A 23,675-nucleotide genomic window follows, 5' to 3' on the forward strand; every position below is an offset into this window, starting at 1 on the left:
TTTTTGTATAATAAGAAGAATCAATTGGTGTCGATGATCATACAAAGGTTCTTGATCTAACTTCGAGATTCATCAAAGGAATAGGTTGGGTTGTCGATCAATGCGCGCGCAACATTAGACAAGGATAAAGATAGCTCTCTCATTTTCTCTCTCTTTCTATCAGCTCACAGTTCCCATCAAAGGCGCCGCCAGGTCTCTCCTACTCTATGTATATAAACTCTTTGGACAGATGACGCGACGCATGACGCGCTCAGTGGGAACGCACCCTAAGCATCATTTGTCTTTATTTAATATTCGATTAACAACAAGGATGAAATGATTCCAAGGACGTTGTGAGCATAAATCGGACCGCAACCGTTATTAAGTCGGTTCCACATTAGTTGCAAGCCGATCGCAAGCTTGTTGCGACAGCCAATCTGAAGCTTGCATTTTGAAATCAATGCTTCGGATTGGCTGTTGCAACAAGCTTGCGATCGGCTTGCAACTAATGTAGAACCGGCTTTAATCGCACTCCGAACGATTAAACCCGCTCCGTCCGAAAACGCTAATAAAGTATTTCGTCGTCGGTAGCTTTTACTTGTATTCGCGCCAATTTCACGGTTCACAACATCCGGAAGAAAGGCGAAACTTGTATGCCCGCCGTTGGTGGCGTTGCTTTCCCAAGCCTTCTGTTTCGGAAATTGTCCGATCTCTCGTGTCACCCAACTCCGAAACTGATTACACTTCACGTCCTTCACGAGGTAATTGACGATAATTGCCACACGCGTCAACTACGTTACGGCAAAAATACGCTATACGACTGGTTTGTGGTTAGCATACATATATACATATATATATATATATATATATATGCATGTATATATATATATGTATACATACATATTGTGTGTGTACATAACACGCGGGTCGAGTTCGAAAAAGATTCCTGCGATGTTCCCGGCGATCCTACGCGAATGATCTCGCGCCTCGGATATCGCGGGAACACACTCGGGGAATAACGACGACGATGGACGTACCATGCTTTGAGGTATTTCCAGGTAGCTCCTCACGATAACGCGACGTAACAAAAGATTTAGCCCTCTCGGCGATTGCCGGTCTTTCTCTCCCAGTGGAATCTGTTCAACGTCGAGACGACTCGTGTGGAGTTGTCGGTTCGAAAATGTCCGTGACCTTCGCGCAACGCGGCAGGCCACCTCCAAATCCTGCCCAAATACAGAAGGTAGTTGATTGTAGCTTTGTAAAAAAAAAGTATGGTTATTACATATCATTTATGACTGAAAGTCGAAACTGAAATACATATTTCGGATTCTGAGTAACGTAACCATGTACATGTACGTATATTTATTATGTTTTTTTTAGATGCTCGACGAGAATAGCCAGCTTATACAGATGATTCAGGAGTTTCAAAACAAGGGCAAGGCGCAGGAATGCATACAGTAAGTGATCGATGCAACAATTTTTTGTATTTCTCAATATGTCGCGTGCGCTTAGTTTTCGATTCCAATAGAAAATGTTTCTTGTGAAATTATATTCTGCAGCAAGAATTAAATATTTTTGTTATTAAGATAACAGACTTAATTTTATAAAGTTACTTTTTTTCAACTATATATAAAATGAGTACTAAAGAGAATTATTCTCTTGATATATTGGCAACTTTTATCAAGCTAATTAGTAAACCTGTTTTAATTCGCAGGTATCAACAGTTGCTACATCGCAACTTGGTGTATTTAGCATCTATCGCTGATGTAAACCAGAATCTTCAGACTTTATTACCTGTAAGTAGCAAATTCCATGAAATAACATAAGACATAATAAAGTGCATTTAATTCAACAAAGCTAAGTTGAATAAAATTAATTTTCACAAACAGTTGCAAAATTTAATTAACTCTTGATTTCTAGCTACCTCAAGGTATTCCCAATGGTCCTCAGCATGGTATGATGAATCCACAAGGGCTTCCAAGTGGTCCGGGTGGTGCAACCGGTCCTGGAGGAGAAATGCCGCCAAATACACAGCCAACAATGCCAATGTCGACGTTTAATCAAGGCCAACCAATGGCACAAGGTTATCGTGGACCTGTGATGCCTGGCCAAGGACCTGCTTTAAATAGTATGTTACATTCTAATTTGAATTTCCTACTGAGAGAAGTCTTAATATCCTAATTTTTAAATTTATATTAACTTATAATTATATATTAATCTAATCTGGGCTATATAATCAACATTTCTAGCTCTACAGATTATTAGACATTTTAATCTTTCAACATTTATAGGGCCTCCGACCGCACCAGGTCCGCAGCAGTACAGAGGTCCACAAGGCTATCCTCAGCAACCTTCTCAGCAAGGTTATCCTGCTCAATATACTGGTCAGAATCCTGGCTCAAACTACCAAGGTCCACAAGGATCTGCATATACTCCTGGTCAACCAAATCAGTACGGACCGCCAAATGCTTCTCAACAACAAGGATATAGTGCAGCGACGCAGCCAAATTATGGTCCTCCAACTACAGTAAACAGTTATGGTCCACAACCAGGTGGTTATCCGCCACCGGGCACGGCTCAGCCACCTGCCGGGTATGGGCCACCACCACCAAATCAACAAGGTTATCCGCCTTCAAACGCCTCGCAGCAAAATTTCTCATCAGGTAGTCAACAACAACAACCAGGACAATATGGCAGTCCTAGTCCTCAACCAAATTATCAACAGCCTCCGTCCCAAGCGCCACCTCAAAACGCATACGCCGCTGGACAGCCCGGAAGTTATCCTCCTCCTTCCTCACAGACGTACGCAAACAATGTCCCACCGCAAAATTATCCACCACCTCCGACAACTAGCGCGACTCAACCTCCGCAACCTGGCTCGCAGCAAAACACGGGTCCGCAGCCCAATTATGTTAGCCAACCGAGTCCAGGTCCTGGCGCGACGCAGTACGGTTCCGCCTCTACATCTCCACCATTTAGCACTTCCTCCGCGAGCGGCGGCAATACTTACGCCCAAAGCAGTCAACCCACAAGCACGCCGTCTGCCTCAACGCAGACGTATCCGCCAAATAGCGGTCCGCCACCGACATCGCAAGGCGGAAGCTATGCACCCCCGGTGCCGCCGGCTCCCTCTGGATATCCCGTTCATCAAACACCACATCAGACATCGCATCCCTCGCACCCACCACCACCACATCAGTCACCGCATCAACCACCGCACACTCCGCACCAGCCACCTCATCAACCAACTCATCAGTCATCCCATCAACCACCTTCACATCAATCACCACACCAGCCACCGCAACAATCTCAGCAACAGTCGCAAACAGCTCCGCAGACGCAACAGCAACCGTCTCAGAGCCCAGCTCCGAGTGGATTTCAGCCGCCGTCTGGTCCACCACAGGGTCCCGCCCCACCGCCAGGCCCTCAACAACCTGCTTATGGGCCCACTACTACACAAACATATGTTCCACCGACTCCAGGAGGGCAACCACAGGTGATTTGAATAATCTATGCTTTGCTACATTGGCATAATTGATTAATTTTGAATTTATTAATTATTTATTTTATCTGCAATATAATTTTTTAATCATTTTTATAATTTTATACGCAGTTTTCTAGAATAAGGAAACTATTTTTTGTGAAAAATTAAATAATATGAGTAGATAAGCACTTATATAAATTTATTATTAATAATATATTGAAAATTGAGAGTATCTTGAACTGTAGATTTACAGTCCTCATCCACCACAAGGGGGACAACATTATGGGCATCCTCAGTATCCTCCTCAAAGTTACCCTCCTCCACCTGCAGGGCAAGGATATCCACAGTATCCACCACGACCACCTGGTGGACATATGCCTCCTCCGCCTGGACCACAAGGACCACCTCCACCTAATCAATATGGAGGTTATGGATATCAGCCACCCACACAATAAAAAATACATCATAACTCCCAAATTTACATAAAGTTTAAATTGGTACGGATAAATACCGAGAATTTTTTGTTTACTTTTTTGGTTACTTTATTATATGAGTACATTAAAAATAATGAGTACTTTCGTAATGTAAATTTATAATTTATCTAGATATTGTGAATATTCACATTAATATCCATATTATATAGTATTCGCAATACTTATCTAGATATTGTGAATAACCATATCAATATGAATATTTTAATATAAAGGGTCCTCGATACAAAGAATGAGATTAGATTTTAAAAAATTAAAAAACTTAATTTAATTTAATGCGTTAAGATTGGTAATAAGAAAAAATTTAGGACAAAATTATATATAAATTATACGAGATGTTCTAAAAAACTTCCAGTTAAGATTTAAATTATTTACAATATTTTTGCCAATCCTCAGTATTTATACATTATATATTTTTTAATGTGGTGATATAAATAATTTATATATAATTTTGTTTTGCATTACATTCGTATGTACTATATCAGAGTAGCAAATCTTTATTATTATTATTATTATTATTATTATTATTAGCTGTAGATCTCGGTCAAATAAATATGCCAAAATATTCCAAATGGCTTTTAACTCTTGTGGCGAAAATTTCGAAAATACGAAAAGGATAAACTATAGCATATACAAACGCTATTAACAAATTTTTCTTTGTATAATTTGTTTTACATTAGTTTTACAAATTAATAATATAGATATATTTGTCGCAGATTTATTTTGATCTTTTCATCATTTTTTAAATATTTACTTACTATTTTGTGTACATTAAAGATGATAAATCTCAAATTCTATTTTTATTACAAATGTATACGTAATTTTTATTACTATGACTAAAGCATAAACAAATTGAAAGTCAAAGAATTATGTAACACTATGGAATGGTACAAATACCATATATAAGAATATATATACATGTTTGTTCCAATTTATTTATACTGCTCTCAATTGATATAAAAACATATTTAATTTCATAACTGATATGTGAATATGAATATAAATTTTCTATATTAAATATTATTTGCAGTAGAATTCGCGATACAATTGAAGAGACTATCATAAATCTCGCCACGCCTTGTATTTACTCCATAAATATTTTTCGAAGATGTTGATAATTGTACAAATGATGTATTCAAGTTCTCGCGACATGATTTTTAGATTAATAAAAAAAAAATATATTGAATGATATATATAAAAATAGCTAATAGGTTGTAAAAGGATTGTAAAAGAGAAGATTTATTATAAATATTAGACAACTATCTGTTTTTCAAGTTCGAGCTCATATTTTTTTTATTTTTGACATTAGGTATAAAACCGTAGTAAACAGATGTGCATTTTCGTACACGCACGATAGACAACCATTGTATGTCAATGTGGATCTGTTAAATCTTTATTATATAAAAATAAATCATAGAAAAATTAAAAACTACAATTCATCTCGAGGGTTTGAATTCCTAAAATGACACTGACAAGAATGACTAGGTTGTGGTACTTCTTCCATATTATTTAGTATTTCAACTTTACTCTTTAAGCGTTTGCTCCATTCCTGAAATAATAACAAATTGTATTGTTTGACAAGAATATATACTCAAGAAAAATAATATAAAATAGGACTTTTTTCCCATACATGAAATAAAACTGTATAGTAACATAATATATCACGTGGTAATAAATTATCCCTGGCAAATTGTTTTGCAGATTTAACAATTCTCAATCCATCCTCATCATGCTCCTTTGCCCATATGATCTTTTCGACAAGGTCTGATAGATCGCTTTTCACAGTCACATAATGTAATCCAGGTGTAAGATCTTTATAAAAAAATTCATAATACTTGGATTCTTGCTTAAACACCAAAGAATCTCCAGCAAGTAAATATGGGAATCGATAAGCTGCTACTGTGCCATCAATATTCAACAGATATTTGTACTGTGAAAAAAAATCAATATAAATTATCAATGTGAATATATCTCAAGTTATCTTTTTCCTAACAACATGTAAACATTAATGTTACATATTATCTAAATTTTTTAAAGCTTGTGTATAGCACAATTGCAAAGTAAATATACACGTACATATACAAAAAGATTTGATATCACAAAATGTATATCAAATTCTATGGGCAGGTTTTACGCTTATATCAAATGACTGGGATAATGTAATTATTACTAATATTACTAAGAGTACAACTTCGAAAATATTCATTAAACTTGACTTATTACTAGCTCTATTTATCTTCGGAAAGATTTGGCTTTTATATTTACCTTAAAAAAATTAAAAAATGATACATGATTTTGTGCAGGTCCATATTTATCTATTTCGTTTCTAAAAAAGAAGAAATTAGTAATGGACACATTAAAGAGCTCTGGATGTTTTCTTGAAATATCTATTAAGTCAAGGCGTTCCCTTCTGGCATCACGTCCACGCCAGAACAATTGTTCAGTCTTGTTCTCCCACGGCAGTCCGTTACCTTGTACGGAGAGTGTGTCTAACATTACCCTGTTTTTCAGGCATACCACATTGCAAATAAAAGCTTATACAGCTTAGATCATTAGCATTATCGAGGTGTGTTATACCTTCCCATCGCCTCCAGAGACGATTCTGTGATATCGTATGTAGGCATAACGATATCTTTTGTATTTTCAGATCCACACCATGAAAAAATGGGGTGAAGCAGACCCGAATCAGGAACAAGTGGCCAGTCGCCCAAATTCGCGAAGAATTCAATATCCGGCAGCGTCACTTTGCGCGCGAGTGACAGCAATATAGCATCCATAAATATCTTGAAGCCAACATACTGGCCATAACATTGCCTATAAATCTAATTTAATCTAGTTTAAGTCAAAATAATATTACAAACAAATACAAATTGCAAACCGATGGTATAACATAATAATTACTTTGTTAGATTTTAATACGTAATGGCAAATGCTGACACTGGTTGGTCGATCATATCTTTCAATAATGCTTTGACGTACTTCATCGAAGTCAATACTTGAAAATGGAGAGAGATCACGGTATATTTGGGTGTAATTCTGTCGACACTGATAATGATTTAGCCAGTTAGTAATTGATGGATTTGGGCAGTAACATTCTTCCTCGTAAACAGGATCTGGAGATGTAGTTTTTGTTAGATTTTAAGATCTTAAGATTCTAAGAAAAACAGAAATGCCCATACTTTTAGTTCCTAAATGGAATAAATCTTGTCCCTTGACTTTCACTTTAATCTTAATATTGTAACAGGTATTAAAAATTTTGTAGCGAATAATGAAACTTCCATCTTTACAGTCAAAGATTTGAGTCCATATACGGCATGGTGCACTGTTGAAAGATTGTCCATCTATCTGCCCAACGATTATATTCTCATCACCAGGAGATTCTGTCAAACTGGAAACATGATATATGATTACATGAATCAAATAAAAATATTAGTTGCAAATATGTTTACAATTTGCCCTCTGAAATGCTTGCAGCTGAAAGCGTTCTATCTTTAATTATTTCATCTTTTATTACGCAATTGTAAATCTGAGAATATTATAAAAATAATTTCTTTCTAGATTTATGTGGATTTATGGTATTTTAACATTTTTGTGTATCATTCAGATCTTCATAATTCTTCAATATTCTTGTACATTTGTTTCATCGATTTATATACTCGTATGATTGCTTAACGATACTAACTTTTTTCCATGCGAATCGACAAGCTGCAAAAAGAAATATCTCGCACGCATGGTAACTTCTGCTGGATTCAGTCCCGGGCCCCAGAAAATGGTTTTCAATGGATCTACATCAGCGTTTCTCACACGCGTACAAATAAACAACACTAGGAATGTTGCCAGGCGCATACTTGTTGCATATATTTAAACAAACAATATACAATTCTTTGTCCTTGGTTAGTGCAGCGCTTCTACTGAAAAAAATCGCTGATTTAATTTTTTTTAAATTGATCACAAGGTTATGATCACATCTGCTTGTTTACCGTTGATTTTAATGATCTATGAAGATAAAAGGTCTAGTGCGAAGATTTATCACACGATCGTGCTTATTTTTTTCGAGTTTACACTCACCTAAAGTTCTGTCAGAAATGCAGAAATTCGATTTACTCTATATAGATAGAGCCGGCTACTTAAACCTTCCTTTGTCAAGTAGACCTGTTCAGCCTGTTCTTTACAGCTGAACTAGCTGCACTATAATTCAGAATTTATTTTTCTTTATATGCATTTACAGGTGTAGTGTGTAACACGTGTGTACTGTGTACACAAATACACATAAGTTTATTCACCCTAATTCTCAATTTGATCCTTCCACAAAACTTTTCGAAATTCAATCATTTACTATGTATATTAATGTGCTTTTACACGTAGAACAAAAAAGATAATTATTAATAATAAAACGATTTCACGAAATTATCGTGAATTTCCTTGTTGCACGTTCAATTTCAGAATTGTAAGAATAAAATGAATAGCTTGGATATGACGGTTTTAGGTTAGTAGAAAAGGATTTGCCAGTAGACTGCGGTTAATGCATTTTTAATAAATACAAAAACGTTTTATGCATCTGATATATTATCATATATATAACATCTATGAATATATACAATTTCAAGTTTCGATCAGTTTTCACTGATATTCTATAAAGTTTTACATTGAATATCAATTTTTGAGCTTGTAAATTTTTATATCGCCAAGTTGATGAAAAAGTAACATAAGTAAAAAATAAGCATTTTTTTTTAATAATGAAAGGAAATCGATCCTAAAATCTTTCAAGATTTAAAAAATGTTATTTTTTGTGAAAAAGGTGACACAAGTAAAAAATTAACATTTTTGAAATAATGAAAGACTTTTTGCATCGATTTCCTTTTATTATTTCAAAAATACTCACTTTTTACTTGTGTCACTTTTTCACAAAAATTAGCATTTTTGAAATAGTAAAAGGAAACCCTAAAGTTTTTCATTATTTCAAAAATGCCAATTTTTTTGTTTCAAATAAAAAGAATTAATTCTAAAATCTTTCATTATTTAAAAAATGCTAATTTTTTTACTTATGTTACTTATCTATCGTGTGGCGATATGTATAAATTTCAGAGTCAACTCTCTCTCTCTCTCTCTCTCTCTCTCTCTCTCTCTATATATATATATATATAATTACATAATTAAATGTCAACACGAATTTGTACAACTAAATAACATCTTCCGCCGTTGTACTAAGAAAAAAAAATATTTGATTTGGAAGAGTAGCGCAGTGCTACATAGAGAAATCATTTGCGTTTCATATTTTCGCCTCGTAGAAATTCTTCTTCCAGTCTCAAGGCTTCCAGCCGAGGAAGCTGTCCTGTATAACTATCTGCTTGAATATGCTGTTTGCCATGGATTGTACGGGCTTGCGATTTCGTTGAGCCTCCATGATATACGAGACTTTCCCTCGCGCCTCCGCTCGCGATATGTCGCCTCTCAGGCCGAGTAATCTGATCAGATGATCCTCCGTCATGTCGGGATACTTCTCGACCAGCGAGTGCAGATCGAGAGAGAGTATTTCCGCGTCCTCGCACCTCAGCACCTCGGCGAGGCGTTTTATTATCTCGAACGGCGAATTGAAGTTCCCGATCTTCGGAGCGATTCGATCGAAAAAGTTCTTCAGTTTGTCCGCCTCCGTCATTATCTTGGACGTGCATGTCAGACACTCGTCGTAGGTCTTCAGCGATATCTTCCGCTGCAGCATTGCAGATATGTAGCGCTTCGCGATGAGATTCTGCGCCTCGGTGATTACGTACTCGAAGTTCTTCGGGCTCAAGTGATTGTAATCCTGAAAGTAATCCTCCAACGTGACGCAGATCGTCTCCACCGGGATGGGCGACGACAGCCACTTGGGCGTGACCAGATCCTGAAAGTGCAGCTCCAGATCCAGAAAGGATTCTTGCAGCAGAATAGCCGCAGCCTCGTTCCTCAGGTGCTGATAGTTCGCCAGGAGGCTCTCGAATTTCACCGTGGCATCACCGGTAGTATTCGGCACCCAGTAAAGTTGCTTCATCTGCTGCGCCAACTCGGTAAACTGTATGCAGTTATTGACTATCGTAATCATATGATGAGTGAAGTAAGGTACCTGGCTTCTGTCCTCGAAGTGCCTCGTCTTAAACTCCAGTATCGCCTGTCTGTACATAGATCCGTACTTGATCACCTGCTCGACGCACAGTATCAAAGCTTGCGCCGTCAGGTCGGAGCTGATGGTTTTCGCGACCTGAAGATTCTGATCGATCATCTGGAATATAATGACCGGCGCCGCGGTGTGATAATATAACTCCTGAGTGCTGCTGTCGGGGAGGATGCCGCTCCTCCAGTCGAGCTTCTCCGTCTCCAGCGTCTTTCTCATCCAGTCCTCGTAATTCTGGCACATGTTCTGCAGGTACCTCTGCTGAAGATCGTTTATCATCTCAGGACTGAGTAACGGGCCTATGTCGGACGTGTCGATGTTCAACTCGGGATGCTGCATCAAATCTGGCCCCGTATAAGTATTCATGATCCACGCCAGCAGAGAGACGTATTCGTTCCCCTCCAGCCCACCGGTGATTATGTCTTTCAAATGCTGGGACAGACTCGTGTGGTACATTTTGACAAATGTCCTCACTATGTCATACCAAGGTGGGAAACAAGGTCCACACAGAGTCTTCACCACTCTCAAATCCTCGAGGATCAAGAGCCGTGTAAGTTCCAGATACCTTACCAGCCACATCTTGTTGTCCGCCCTCTCCTCTACCTGGGTCCCCTCGATTCTGTTGGCGACCGACTTTTCCAGCACCTTCATCGCCATCTCCTTCCATCTCTTGGGTCTACCCGGTGCCATAAATCCACTTTGCTTGTGCCTCTGAATGGCAAACTGATCCGCCTTCTCCTCCCTCTCTATGATTCTCAATGGCGTCACGATGACGGTCGGCTCCTTCCTGACCGTGTTTAAAGTACGGCTTAGCACCAGTCTTATCTGCTTCTCCATAAGCTGCGAGAGCATCTCGACATCTTCGAAGTAAGCCTTCAGCATGACCGTGTCTGCTGGCGACTGATTCGGCAATTTGTGAAGCTCGTACAGCAGCTCGTCCCTGGAGCTCTCGAGATCCATCAGGCTCTGATGTGCATGCAGCAGTTTACCCTCGTTTATCCACTGCTTCGTCTTCTCCACGCTCTCGGGAACGGTGAATATGTGCTTCAGGTTCTCCTTCGCGATCACGTACTGGGAATAACGCATGTTTTCCTCCTGCACTGCCTGCAGCCTGGAGCTGAGCTTCAGGACAGAGTTGAACAGCTGATTAATATGGTCCAGATCGTCTTTTATAGTGGCGATACTCTCCAGGGAGCTCTGCAGCTGCTCGAAGCCGACCCTGACCCCGTCCAATTGGCTCTGCATCGCGGTTTTCAGCATGGTCTCGACAGATGCCTTCTTCCTGGCGATCCTACGCTTGTACATGTCGATCTTCTCCAGCTGGCCCGGCCGCTGTAAGAGGTTCGTGACGTACTTTGTGCCCCTGGCGATCGCCTCCTCCTCCAGTTTCTGCAAATCCTCCGCGTTCGTCGTCATTTTCGACCTATTGTGCTCTGTACTGGCGAACTGTCAGAACTTTGGCTCTCAGGAGATCCTGAGTCTGAAAATCCTGAGTACCGACTACCGTACAGCCCGTAGCCGTACTCACTGGTTACTGGTGTCTGGTATTCACGTCACGACCGCTTATACGACAACATTGGCAACATAATGACAACTGTATGTCTGTATGAAAGAAATCGTCTCTTGGAATATTTCATGGAGGTGAGGAAACAAACCAGAAGGGAGGCTCACCGCTCACCTGTCACAGTGATGAGAAAGATAAGTCATGAGATGATCCACAAATGGAGAAGAAAACAGACGAAACTAGAGTGAAGCCTGAGATTGGCTGCGCCACGACACGTGACAATGGAGAATTAATTTTTCGACATTGGTGCTCCTGAGTTTGGAGTTTTCTTTGCTCCGTAACTCGTTGAATAATCTCCAAAATTATTTCGGAGCAATTTTGAGGTTGGTTCGCCCTTTCTGACATAAACGTAACGTGACAATAATGTTATTATAAATAAGTTAAATAAGTGGACATTATCTTTAAACGCAAGATCTTTTTGAACGCAAGATGGCACATTTATCACAATTGATTTCTTTTGGATTACAAAACGCCCGGCAAATTCTAGTATCCTGCAATATTAATAATTTAGGTATATATGTTAATATATTACTTTATTCATATATAAGACATAAAATTGCATGTGTTCAGTTTCAAATCTGTTGAAAACAAATTTTATAAAGTGTCTGCTACAAATTTTGTTGGTTATCAACAGAAATGTAATTATAAATGTAATATAAATATTATAAATATAGAATGTAATATATATAAATATAGAAAGAATTGGCTAACAGTATATGATATATCTTGTGGAATCTGCCATTTTTTAATAAAATATATCATTTAAATGGTTATAACATGACTGATTTTTAATAAAATATCTAAATGGTTACAATGTGACTGATTTTGTTCGATTTCTAACTGGAAGCACCTTTGACAATCTACTGTTAGATTATATCAGCAGATTGTGTTAACAGACCTTACAAAGCTTAGAGTATGGGCATAGAATTATCCTTTCTGTCCTCACAACAAAACGACATGTTAACTTTAGAGAGTTTTGAGTTTTCTTTTTTCTAAATCAATTTCAAGCACAATCAGATCTATAGATAAGATGTATAAGATAATTCTTTGGATTGAAAGCACTTTTAACAGAAAAAAATTAAGGATGTAATTGATATCAATTGCGGCAGTCTATCGAATCTGCTGACAAACTGCTAGTGTATTGGTACCATTTTGCTTACTATCTTTTAATTATGCATTACAATTAATAAAAAATTGCTTTCCCTATTTAGCAAAATTATGTGTCAGGCATGCTTCAAAGAAAAGCGGTACTAGCACGAGCAACACGGGTGGCCATCCTAGACCAAAACACAGAGGATGGAAAGTACAGGATGGGGCTACGGTACAAGCAGGCATGATATTGGCTACACAACGGACAACTAGATTCCATCCAGGTCTTCATGTAAGCGTTATCATACCATTATCTACTGCAATTCTATATATAGTGTACCTTCTGATTATACAGGTTGGTTTTGGACGAAACGGAACTTTATTTGCCATTGAATCAGGCAAAGTAGCGGTAACTTGTGAGAAAATCGATCCCAACTGGAAGCATTTTTGGGTCAAACGCAACTATGCCGGCCGTGAAAATCAAGTTATATATAAGAAATACTTTAATGTTATTCCTGAGCCTCAACACAATAGATTCGTATTGATAGACAAAATATAAATATATATGTATAGAAAATGTGTAAAAATTTTTTCACCGTCTCAAAATTTCTAATGTTTAATAAATGTATTCTTGATTATAAATATAGATATTGTATAAAAGTAACTATACTGACCTTTTACTACACAGTTCAAATAGAAGATAATAGAAAATTGAAGTGTAATTAGAATTATTAATTTTTAATCTACGATAAATGTAATAAAATTTTATGAAACGCGCATTATATGTGTGAAACATGTCTGTAAGTACTTGTCCGTAAGAAATAACATCTTAAAAGAAACAATTAAAAATAAATATAAATAAATATCTTTTTAAGCAAAAAAACTCTTTGTTACATCAGCTGTTTTCTAATACACTACATTCTGTCCACTGAAAAGATTGATATTTCACTGTATCTTCCTCTTCATGGTATGTAGCAAACACCAATGTCTTTCTAACGTGACAACCGAGTCTACACTGAGTCACAATTTCCGTAACAGGTATCTCTTCGTCCTTGCGTTTACACTGTACCACATATTGTGAATGAAACATTATCGGATCGCCTGCAAATAGAACGATTTTGTCATGTAGCACGCGCGTGTATAGCAACAGTTTGTCGGTTGTAGCGACATAAAGAGAAGCAGATTGTACCTGGATACACTAGGAAGTCGCCGCCAAATTTTTCTCCACTGGTAATATAATACTGCCTCTCCCAAAGATCTTTATACACCTTGTATCTAAGTTGTTGATCGGGCGTAAGCAGATACTTCCATTCCACTATTTTTATATCGTCTTTGTCCGACCATGGATACGCTAAACGTAGTATACGAATAAACATCAGGTCATACATGATCAAATGTATGTTTAAATTAGAGCTAATGATTTGCTTCGAAGACTTCGACATTCGAACCTCGAAGCTTCGAGGATTCAAAGCTTCGGCATTAAAATCTTCGAATTCTTTCGAAGTTTCAAAAAATACATTCGTGCGAATGAATTTATTCAGAAAATTTACAAATATTGTAAATAAAAAGAATTAATATATATGCTAAAAAAAAAAAATATATATATATATATAATTTTCCTAAAAAATTTGAAAGTATTATAACCTGAAATACAATATTACAAATTAATAATTAAATTGATACATATGTAAATAAAAAAGGATAATGATCAATACAACAATCAAATTAAGAAAATTAAAAAAAATAAAAATAAATTTATTCTTAAATAAATGAATAAAAATATAATAAATTAATATAATTGTTTTGACGTCATTAAATCTTCCTCAGCATAAAACAATCTTAAAAACAGAAAATTTAAAATTGTAAAATTAATAAAAATTATTAATTTTTTAATTAAATTTGCACGAATGTATTTTTCGAAATTTCGAAACTTTGAAGTTAATTTTAAACTTCGAGGCTTCGAAGATACCTTAAAGTTCGAAGCTTTGAATATTCGAAGTAAGTAAAGTCCTAGTTTAAATCAGCACATTTTACAGTACCTGTATGTATTTGAACAAGTGCCTCATTTTTGTTCAATTTAGGCAATTTAGCTAGTTCCTCTTCAAGCAAACTTTCAGTATCGATTTCAATGTTATTCAATGCTTCCTGCATCTTTTTGTCCAACGGTTTCTTCATATTCTTTTTGCTTGTATGCAAACCTAACATTTTGCGCTTTTTTCCTTCCACAATTTTGCCCATCACAGAGGCAATCTAAGGGAAAAATTGATCATATTGTTCTATTAAAAAATCCTCGTATTTAATGTAAGTAAATACTAAATATATATACAAATGTATATATAATTACCTGTTTCTTTCTGTTGTCTTTCAAACAGTCTACTTGCTCCAGGAACAGTTTGTCCCTGTACTCCTGAAATCTTTGGCTTAACGATTCATTCGGCTGTGTCTTTAGACTTGTACACTCTACGAGGCAAGCAATTTTCTTTTCGAGCAATAAAGTAACCTCTTCGGGCAACAAAAGCAATGGGAGACCTAAAAATACCTCTTGTCTAGTCGATTTTGGGAAAGAACCCACTAACTCGCCGATTATTCTATGATCCCGCCGAAGTGTCAGCCAATCTACAATGAAACCAAACATCAAATTAAATAAATTATATTAGACAATTATACACACTGATACAGTAATGCCTATTTACCGTCAGCATTCCATATAAAAGCGTTATTTCGTGAAGAAATAAGATAAATAACATCCAGCATACTCATGATTCCTTTAATTTAGTCAACAAATATACCTTAGAAAAAAAATGTACTATTATTATTAGAATATCAGAGATTTATTCATAAATCAACAAATGTCCTCCTGTAAAACAGGCGCTCTCACAATTTATTTATTAAACTTTTATTCTCCAAGGAATCTAATGTCCAGTTTATTATCTTGGATTTTATTTCTTTTTCTTTATCAATTCTTCTCTCTTTTTCTTCTTTCTGTTCTTTTCATTTTAGTGAAATTATTTTTTACTTGGGTCCAATCCTTGCAGCTGCACTGTCATATTTCCTAAATTAATGTACCTGTCAATTAAATGAATTTTTACCAATATAGATTAATTTTAATCTCGGTTTAATTTACTTTTTTCTAATTCTTAGAACTAGAAAAAAAGTTAAATCGAGATTTTATAGTTAATCTATATTGGGAGAGAGTGATACTAATGATCGATACTGATCGTGATTGTGCCTAATTGATATATTTATTTAGGAAATATAACCGATAGAAATGCACTTATTGATAGGAATGGACATTATTAATGAATGATAGCAGAGACAAGAAAGAAATATTTACTTCAAGTCTTCCACCTGAGAATCTTCTCAAAAATACACTCGATTTCGATTTATACAAAAACAAAAGAAAAAAAATAAAGAATAAGAATTGCCACGGCGACAAAAAAAAGAGCAGATCAGAGGCGCAAAAGAAACTCAATCGCGCGAGAAATAAACAAATTGTATTCGTGCGGGGTGCGGGTATCGAATCGACGCGATTCATACAGATTCATATGGATAACGAACGAAAGCCCGACGAGAACGCAGTCAGTACGCAAGATAGTGCAAGGTGGCAAGCCCGTCGTCGACTCTCCCGAGGCGATGTCACAGAATTGTCCCTTAGATCGGACGTCGACCGATTGGCCGATTCTACGGTGCGTTCCCTCGCTCTGGCTCACGTGATTGGTCAACTGTTTCGTGTGCGCGTGCCGTGCCCGTCACGGCCCTTTTTGGACGGGTTTTTAACCTCCACGCGCGCGACACGATGCGCACCGCGTATCGCTCATAGCCATAGTAGGAACAGTGTCGCCTGTGTCGCGCGGTCTCTATCACACTTCCCCCAAACAATAAGTTTTGCGGAAAGGTGGGGTAGAAAGGGCGGCGTGGAGTGGAGCCAGTGGAGGCGGGAGTGCGAGGCGACTCGCGCGAACATCTGTCACCGTGCGTGAACAAGTCGGAGCACTCGGAGTCGCAGTAGTTAACCCGCCCTGTTTCGGTCCTCCGAAAAACCGCGACACACATACCTACTGTCATGGCACCCGCTTTTGTGATTTTTTGAGACGCACGGCAGTCACCGCGTACACAAACACAACACGAGACACAGCACGGCATCTCGCGCGCGCATACACGCGAGCTCGCACCCCCGCAATTGTCGCGCTCATCGGCGATTTTTTGCTCACGGAAAGACAAGCGGAAGCTCACCCTCTTCCCTCGTGCCAGACACGGTGAGTGCGTGCGGATTTTTCGCAGGCCCGGGCCACCGAGCCGCCTTGTGTTTACTTGCCGCGCGCGCGTGCAAACGGCGCGGTCTCGTAGGGCGAGCCCTTCGGTACGGAGGAGAAGCGCACTCGTCCCGCATTCCTCTCTCCCCCTCCCTCCCAGGGATATCCGCGCTCTGGATCTGTGAACGTGAGGCGAAATCCGGGAAATGTGATTCGCTTCCGCGAATTCTCGTCGCACAGGCGTTTTTCTCAACGAAAAATTACGCTTCACATTTATGGGATTTGTGCGATTGCCGTCACACTTGTCCTCCGTCTCTTAATGAATATAGATTATGTAAATTAAGTGTATTAATTGTCTACGTCTGTATATTATATTTAACTTATATTTTTAATTGTGATTTGTGGGTGCGTCGTCTTGAGAGTCTGACTGACTGAAATTGCTGTTAATATTTCTCCTTTCGTCAATAATATCAATGTAACATTATTAAATGTATGATATTTCGATACTTAACGTAACGAACTAATTAAATATAATAGAATGGATATTTTTGGACGATTAGAGAGAGATTGTAGCGACACTAATGATGTTTTCATGTTCTTCTCTTGTAGATAATAAATCATGAGCTCAGGTAGACCAATAAAATGTGTAGTGGTAGGAGATGGGACAGTAGGAAAGACCTGCATGTTAATATCGTACACGACAGACAGTTTTCCTGGGGAATATGTACCTACCGTGTAAGTATATCCCTAATTTATTGGGATTGTATGTCTGTTTTCTCTGCCGAGAATCTCTTACTTCCACATGGGCTATAGTCCATTAAAATGATACTTTGTACTTTACCGCATGGTTTTTGCCTCAGTTTCTCTTTCTTAGACCAATCAAACAGAGTGGCTAATAATAGTAGTGGAGTATGAGATACCTAACTGCTATGTACAGGAAGTAATTCATTTCCAGTCATCTTTTTGTTACTTCCTGCCCTTTAAATTCTCACAAATCTATTTTTGTTGGGCTCCACATCTCATTTGGCAATATTTTTATTGATTCACATAATTTAAACTTGAGATATAAGCAGATATAAGCAAACAAATGCAAATATAAACAGTGAAGAAAATTGCTTTTCTTCTCTTTCTTCTTGTTTTACCTTTGATTTTGAGTAAAATATTTAATAAATTAGTAATATTTAATAATGAATACAAATTGAAAGCAGATTATAAGAAATATGACAATCAATTATACGCTAAACCTGTAATGTTTTGCCTAGGTTTGACAATTATTCTGCACCAATGGTTGTCGACGGAATTCCGGTTAGCCTAGGGCTATGGGACACAGCGGGGCAGGAGGACTACGACAGACTGCGTCCACTCTCCTATCCTCAGACAGACGTGTTTCTCATTTGTTTCTCCGTAACGAGCCCTTCGTCATTCGAAAATGTCACCAGTAAATGGTACCCTGAGATAAAACATCACTGCCCAGATGCACCAATGATCCTCGTTGGAACTAAAATAGACTTGCGTGATGACCGTGAAACGCTTACTGCCTTAGCTGAACAGGGCCTTAGTGCTATTAAGCGTGAGCAGGCAGAAGCTGGCAAACAAGGTGTGTAAAAACAAAATGTCTTCTACTTTGTATGTACATAATTTAGTACATAGCAGAGCGCGCATGTTTGTTACAGATTCGCGCGGTGAAATATATGGAGTGTTCCGCTCTCACGCAGCGCGGACTGAAGCAGGTATTCGACGAGGCAGTGCGTGCTGTTTTAAGACCTGAGCCGCAGAAACGTCGACAAAGAAGGTGCATTATGTTATAAGTGACGGCAAAAATTGAAGGGAAATACATAGGTATACACGTATATAAAGCAACCGATCAAAATAAATTTGATCATGCAAAGAAAAAAAAAACGAATGTTTTAAAGAGAAAATGAATAGAATACATGCATTTTAACGAATTATTCTCTGGCAGCTATAGAATATTATCATATTACGGAAAGAGTACAATTTAAAACTTCCTGGTCTCAACGCGAGTCGTGATGCTTAATTCACGATCAGAAAGTTTAGACAACGAGAAAGTAAGAAGAAAAAAAAGAGAGATAAAATAAATATTTAGCAACATTTACGGGGGGAAGTTTACAAGCTGCAGGCTTGCAGGCGTCTTTCCTTGAACTTGCATTTATACATATATTTGCATAATGATAAAAGGATACATGACCATAGTAACGTGCAGTCAATAGTTTAGTGGAAAAAACGGCTCATGATATTTTTTTTTGTTATTCTACAAGAGAATCTCTGTTAATATTGCAGTCCTACAAATCGATCAATGCATTGTAAATGTGTTGTGATGATTAAGTACCGAAGCTTTATTTCGGAGGGCTGCCAGATTTTTGACTTTTTTACATTTACAATAGTAGGAACATTAATTTTTAGTACGTATAAAGTGCGATAGCTGTCACAACAATCCACCATGCTGAGAAGTTTTACGAGATTATAAAACTAGCATTATAGAATTATTTAAACATGCAGTGCCATAGCAACGAAAAATCAAATTTTACAAGCACTCTTAATCAATCAATCAGTTCAGACAATATATATATATTTTACTAACGAGAATAACGAAAATTTTTAAAAGATATAGCCAGTAAAATTGGAGTGCATAATGGTTCTTTAGACAAAAGTATAGCATGTTTGTCTTTCCATATATTTGGGGCATTTGAGATTTTTATTTTTATCAATACTTTTCATATAAGAAATGTATGGTATGCATACAGAATACTGCCATAAAATAACGAAAATTTCATAGTATTCCTAATACTATTAGAGAAGGAAGAAAATCAATAATCTCTCATGTAATAATTATACAAACTGAATCTGATAGTGATAGCACATGAGACATTTGTTATTTATAATTGTGACATGCCTGTGTGTTGAAATTAAGAAGTAATAACGTATTGTGTATGTGCATTAATATTTATTTTATTTTAATAAATTACAAAACGGAGAATTTTAACGTAGTTTTATATATGCGTATTGCAGGATTTCAATATGATGTTTTATTTATAACGTTTTCTGTTTGTGCTTGTAACGGGGTTTTGATATGAGTTTTTGCATTGGTGCAATTTGACCTATTAATATTATTCGAAATTCGAATTCATAAGCTGAATATTCTTTATAAAAAAAATAATCAAAAGAAGTGTAACAGTTGATAATAACACAAGATGCTGACATAACAAGTACAGCATTGCAAAGTCCACCTAAATTGAAATATATAAATATAGCACAATGTATTTTCTTAAATATCCATAGTATATCTCACTCTCTTCCATTTATTTGTATGAAAATTGTTTACATAAAATGTACGAGAAAACTAGTACGATGATTTAGAAAGATAGATATCTTGTACAAATAAGTATTGCTATAAAGTTAAGCCCATATCATTGTTTTTAATTCATTATTTTATTAATCGATCGTAATTGCGATTGTACTTTTTTTTACAGATTTTTTTCTATTTGTGTTTAGCTACAGAGAAAAGTCGAGTTTTATTAATACAGATATTACATATATGCTCTCTAAAAACTCAATGATAAACCGATAAAATGGATATTATCCTTGTGATCATACTATTTTTTTATATTTGAAAAGTTTAGGATAGAAAAGATAGGACCTTTGTGCCATATGCTTTCCATTTGTAAAACAGAACATTAATGATTTTTAAACATTGAAAAGCATAGACTTTTCTTTTACACAATCTACATCATTAATATTAATTAATTCACAAACACAAATTTTACGGTTACATAAGAAAACTTAGCGATCAATGATCGTTTCGACCGTTCTAGTCTCAAAATGCTATTAGAAGCAAACAGAAAGGCATATTACAGCTTACTAGGTGTACATAATGTAGCATAGAAGCTTACTCTAAATTTTGATTGAGTCTACATCTTTTAAGACGTACTTTTTGATTTGCTTATTCCTGAAATTTTTATGCGCCAATAGGTCTTATCATGAAATTGTTTGATTAATTAAAATACTACAGCTAATGTCTATCTTTTGTTTGATTTGTGTGATTTGTTTGAATAAAATATAAAATAATCGTTAAATAATTATATATATATAATTACGTACATAATAATTTATATATGCATATAATTATTATATAATTAATAGTTATATATATATATATACATATATATAATTATTTAGCGGATATATATTTATATATCTACTTTCAAAAATTATGAGAATAAATTGCTAGAATATTTCCCTAAATTAAAAATGTATGTTTTAAATGATCAAATCTAGTATCGTTTCTCTTTGTTTATTGCAATTTAAGGTAATTTAAATTTTTTATATGTATATGTATACCCCTGCATATGTATAATAATACACTAGTTAAGCATAATAATATACTACAATTATGTATTATAATGTAATGCATAGATTGCATTTTTTGTAAGTAGTGCACTTATTTTCAAATTTCCAGGTACTTACTACGCGCATTGATTTTTTTATGTTTCAAAATGGATTATCAACAGCAATGCAACACAATATTTAATATTTTTATTTCGAACTTGTATACATTTTTTTATACAAGGCATCTAATATCATTTCTGATCATTCAAATTGAACAAACTTAATTACAAAATTAATATAATAAAATAATAATAATATTACTAACAGAATGAGTAAATTACTATACAGCCTGTATTTCTCAACGATAAGTTTGAATTTGTGCATGCTTTAATTTAACGTCGTTTAAATTACACTACTTACAACTTTTGCATTTAAATGGAGATTGTAGGATGCGAATTGCTTTCTCATCTCTCCTCTTTTTAACGAAATCATCGAGGGATTGCTATGAACCAAAGTTATATATTACAATTTAAGATAACATCTATGTTTTTTATTGCGGACTATTGCACATAAGTATATAAAAAAAGAATGAATGTATGAAATGTAAAGATATTCTAGTCATCACGAATCTGCTTCTAACTTTTATTTGTGTACGTGACTAATGCTCTCAGATTGCACATAAACAGAATATAATCCTTAAACGGAGCAATTTTAGCGTGTAAATGGACAAGAAATGAGGACAGAAAGAAAAGGGGATATGAAAGTAAAGATGCAACTTAATACTGTCAATTTAGGTAGAATGCAAGAAAACCAAACGATGAGAGTAGAAATTCTGTAGAAATTACAAATATATGTATATGTGCTAAAATATGTAACTTTAATTATGAGTAATTTATAAACATCTGTCTATTTTCGTATATATAACAGAATTCGTTATTTATATACTAACAGGACAGCATAAGAGAGCGTCCCGTCATGCTTTTACAAGTTTTTTGAATCTACTGATTTACAAATTTATAACAATGAGATACCTCGTACATTAATTTTCGAGGGGGTAACCACTCTTGAATTCTGTTGTACAACCTGTCAGAATTCCGTTGAATTCCGTTGAATTCCCTGAAGTCCGATGAATTCCGGTAAAGTCCGGCGGATTCCGTTGAAGTCCGATGAAAATTTAAATCAATTTTTAAAAAAAAGGTCATGTCTGTTCCAATTCCTAAAAAAAGGTCATCAGTTTTGATCGAGATTTTAGAAAGTTTCGCCTTTGTCCGGATATTAACATTCGCCTGGATGTTTGTTGAAAAATTTTGTTGGTGTTTTGAGACGAAGATGTGAAAAGTGGCAACTATATCCATAAAAGAAGTCTAGTGAAGTCCGACGAAGTCCCATGAAGTCCGATGAATTCCGGTGTAGTCCGATAAATTCCGATGTAGTCCGGTGAATTCCGGTGTAGTCCGATAAAGTCCGTGAAGTCCGGTGAAGTCTTGAAGTCAGAAATCCAGGTGTACATATATTTTCTGAGTGGTTACCCCCTCGGTTCAACTAAAACGACGGGAAAGTTACTACAAACAATTACAAATAATTATAAAAATTGTGCCGCAAGCGAATGCGAGGTATCTTGAAAATTGACAAAGTTACGTTTTTTATTTATTGCTAATATATTGTAAGTTTTGAATAATTCAACACACGACGGAAAAGTTACTGTACAAATAACTAGAAACGATTCCAAATCAAGATATATTATTGTTTTTTCTGTAACTCAAAGTCGGGTGATAGTCATTTTTTCAAAATTCTTTTTTATAAATTTTTTATAAATTTACAAACGAAATTATACTACTACAAACAACTAAAAACAAAATACTAATCTTTTTTTATTGTAACTTATTTTAGTAAAAGTCTGGTGCCAAGTTTACGTAGATAAATTAGCGCATAAACGAGTTCGGATGGTGTGAGTACAGAGGCGTTTAAAATTATTTCTCAAAAATAATACTTCGAAAAATAACTTTATCACACATGGTTAAATTCGTGTTAAAATACCCTTTAATTTGGTAAAAAAGTAATTTTGAAAAATTAAAAAAAATGTTTGGTGGTGGGGGTAAACAAAAAAATAAACAATAAAAAAATTATTTTAAATTACAATTTAAAGTACTCTTAAAGCCATTCAACTTTTATTAAAAACATTTTTTTCTATTTCTCGTAGTTTTGACGATATTTCCATTGAAATAAAAAAATCGATTTTTTTCTAAGGGATGTTTCACCTCTTTAACGTACGACTCAGTACGTATAAAAAAATTGTGGTATCTTATTTTTATCTGTAGTTTAA

The 23,675-nt window shown here is 35.9% G+C and overlaps 6 protein-coding genes across 17 annotated transcripts; 3 read left to right on the top strand and 3 right to left on the bottom strand.

Annotated features, from left to right (window-relative positions):
• Nucleotides 1–633: 633 nt before the first annotated feature.
• On the top strand, nt 634–5,386 carry LOC105458430 (basic salivary proline-rich protein 1-like). 4 transcript variants are annotated; one of them, XM_011703727.1, is made up of 7 exons: nt 634–809; nt 1,038–1,219; nt 1,360–1,436; nt 1,694–1,775; nt 1,900–2,107; nt 2,271–3,475; nt 3,709–5,386. In XM_011703727.1, exons 2-7 carry the CDS (start codon nt 1,160–1,162, stop codon nt 3,916–3,918), a joined length of 1,842 nt encoding a protein of 613 aa, XP_011702029.1. In that variant the 5' UTR covers nt 634–809; nt 1,038–1,159; the 3' UTR covers nt 3,919–5,386. The 4 variants fall into 4 exon arrangements, with proteins under 4 accessions (XP_011702029.1, XP_011702030.1, XP_011702031.1 ...); XM_011703728.1 differs by having other exon boundaries at nt 634–802; XM_011703729.1 differs by having other exon boundaries at nt 634–740.
• On the bottom strand, nt 5,221–8,464 carry LOC105458428 (KDEL motif-containing protein 1-like). 3 transcript variants are annotated; one of them, XM_011703723.1, is made up of 8 exons: nt 8,023–8,464; nt 7,637–7,862; nt 7,134–7,342; nt 6,856–7,067; nt 6,532–6,776; nt 6,220–6,454; nt 5,585–5,884; nt 5,221–5,503 (listed from the first exon to the last, which is right to left on the bottom strand). In XM_011703723.1, the coding sequence occupies exons 2-8, from the start codon at nt 7,798–7,800 to the stop codon at nt 5,384–5,386; spliced, it is 1,485 nt and encodes a 494-aa protein (XP_011702025.1). In that variant the 5' UTR covers nt 7,801–7,862; nt 8,023–8,464; the 3' UTR covers nt 5,221–5,383. The 3 variants fall into 3 exon arrangements, with proteins under 3 accessions (XP_011702025.1, XP_011702026.1, XP_011702027.1); XM_011703724.1 differs by having other exon boundaries at nt 7,637–7,865; XM_011703725.1 differs by having other exon boundaries at nt 7,935–8,024.
• Nucleotides 8,465–8,798: 334 nt separating this feature from the next.
• LOC105458427 (exocyst complex component 3) lies at nt 8,799–11,757 on the bottom strand. The gene has a single exon (XM_011703722.1). It carries the CDS (start codon nt 11,516–11,518, stop codon nt 9,260–9,262), a length of 2,259 nt encoding a protein of 752 aa, XP_011702024.1. The 5' UTR covers nt 11,519–11,757; the 3' UTR covers nt 8,799–9,259.
• A 211-nt stretch (nt 11,758–11,968) lies between these two features.
• On the top strand, nt 11,969–13,638 carry LOC105458434 (39S ribosomal protein L27, mitochondrial). The gene is made up of 3 exons (XM_011703739.1): nt 11,969–12,177; nt 12,878–13,047; nt 13,111–13,638. The coding sequence occupies exons 1-3, from the start codon at nt 12,096–12,098 to the stop codon at nt 13,312–13,314; spliced, it is 456 nt and encodes a 151-aa protein (XP_011702041.1). The 5' UTR covers nt 11,969–12,095; the 3' UTR covers nt 13,315–13,638.
• Nucleotides 13,623–16,548, bottom strand: LOC105458432 (tRNA-splicing endonuclease subunit Sen34). 7 transcript variants are annotated; one of them, XM_011703736.1, is made up of 7 exons: nt 16,314–16,548; nt 15,634–15,821; nt 15,449–15,544; nt 15,100–15,371; nt 14,795–15,005; nt 13,945–14,106; nt 13,623–13,856 (listed from the first exon to the last, which is right to left on the bottom strand). In XM_011703736.1, exons 3-7 carry the CDS (start codon nt 15,513–15,515, stop codon nt 13,651–13,653), a joined length of 918 nt encoding a protein of 305 aa, XP_011702038.1. In that variant the 5' UTR covers nt 15,516–15,544; nt 15,634–15,821; nt 16,314–16,548; the 3' UTR covers nt 13,623–13,650. The 7 variants fall into 7 exon arrangements, with proteins under 7 accessions (XP_011702038.1, XP_011702036.1, XP_011702035.1 ...); XM_011703734.1 differs by having other exon boundaries at nt 16,293–16,548; XM_011703733.1 differs by having other exon boundaries at nt 15,634–15,807; nt 16,090–16,548.
• A 118-nt stretch (nt 16,549–16,666) lies between these two features.
• On the top strand, nt 16,667–20,189 carry LOC105458431 (ras-related C3 botulinum toxin substrate 1-like). The gene is given in 5 exon segments (XM_011703730.1): nt 16,667–17,011; nt 17,618–17,743; nt 18,271–18,585; nt 18,587–18,605; nt 18,682–20,189. Coding segments are annotated over 4 exon segments (585 nt in total). The 5' UTR covers nt 16,667–17,011; nt 17,618–17,627; the 3' UTR covers nt 18,817–20,189.
• Nucleotides 20,190–23,675: the final 3,486 nt, after the last annotated feature.

The sequence above is a fragment of the Wasmannia auropunctata genome, unplaced genomic scaffold (assembly GCF_000956235.1).
Source record: "Wasmannia auropunctata unplaced genomic scaffold, wasmannia.A_1.0 LD334530.1, whole genome shotgun sequence".
In the NCBI taxonomy this organism is placed as follows: domain Eukaryota; kingdom Metazoa; phylum Arthropoda; class Insecta; order Hymenoptera; family Formicidae; genus Wasmannia; species Wasmannia auropunctata.

Excerpts from the sequence above, each read along its gene's own strand:
- LOC105458430 (XM_011703727.1), top strand. The coding sequence starts at position 1,160 with ATGTCCGTGACCTTCGCGCAACGCGGCAGGCCACCTCCAAATCCTGCC. Across the intron at positions 1,776-1,899 it reads ATCTTCAGACTTTATTACCT|CTACCTCAAGGTATTCCCAA; the intron begins GTAAGTAGCAAA and ends CTTGATTTCTAG. Across the intron at positions 2,108-2,270 it reads CCAAGGACCTGCTTTAAATA|GGCCTCCGACCGCACCAGGT; the intron begins GTATGTTACATT and ends CAACATTTATAG.
- LOC105458428 (XM_011703723.1), bottom strand. The coding sequence starts at position 7,800 with ATGCGCCTGGCAACATTCCTAGTGTTGTTTATTTGTACGCGTGTGAGA. Across the intron at positions 7,343-7,636 it reads GTCGATTCGCATGGAAAAAA|TTTGACAGAATCTCCTGGTG; the intron begins GTTAGTATCGTT and ends TCATGTTTCCAG. Across the intron at positions 6,455-6,531 it reads TCTCTGGAGGCGATGGGAAG|GGTAATGTTAGACACACTCT; the intron begins GTATAACACACC and ends CCTGAAAAACAG.
- LOC105458427 (XM_011703722.1), bottom strand. The coding sequence starts at position 11,518 with ATGACGACGAACGCGGAGGATTTGCAGAAACTGGAGGAGGAGGCGATC.
- LOC105458434 (XM_011703739.1), top strand. The coding sequence starts at position 12,096 with ATGGCACATTTATCACAATTGATTTCTTTTGGATTACAAAACGCCCGG. Across the intron at positions 12,178-12,877 it reads CTGCAATATTAATAATTTAG|CAAAATTATGTGTCAGGCAT; the intron begins GTATATATGTTA and ends TTCCCTATTTAG. Across the intron at positions 13,048-13,110 it reads GATTCCATCCAGGTCTTCAT|GTTGGTTTTGGACGAAACGG; the intron begins GTAAGCGTTATC and ends CTGATTATACAG.
- LOC105458432 (XM_011703736.1), bottom strand. The coding sequence starts at position 15,515 with ATGAGTATGCTGGATGTTATTTATCTTATTTCTTCACGAAATAACGCT. Across the intron at positions 15,006-15,099 it reads AAGACAACAGAAAGAAACAG|ATTGCCTCTGTGATGGGCAA; the intron begins GTAATTATATAT and ends TTTTTCCCTTAG. Across the intron at positions 14,107-14,794 it reads ACTTGTTCAAATACATACAG|CGTATCCATGGTCGGACAAA; the intron begins GTACTGTAAAAT and ends TACTACGTTTAG.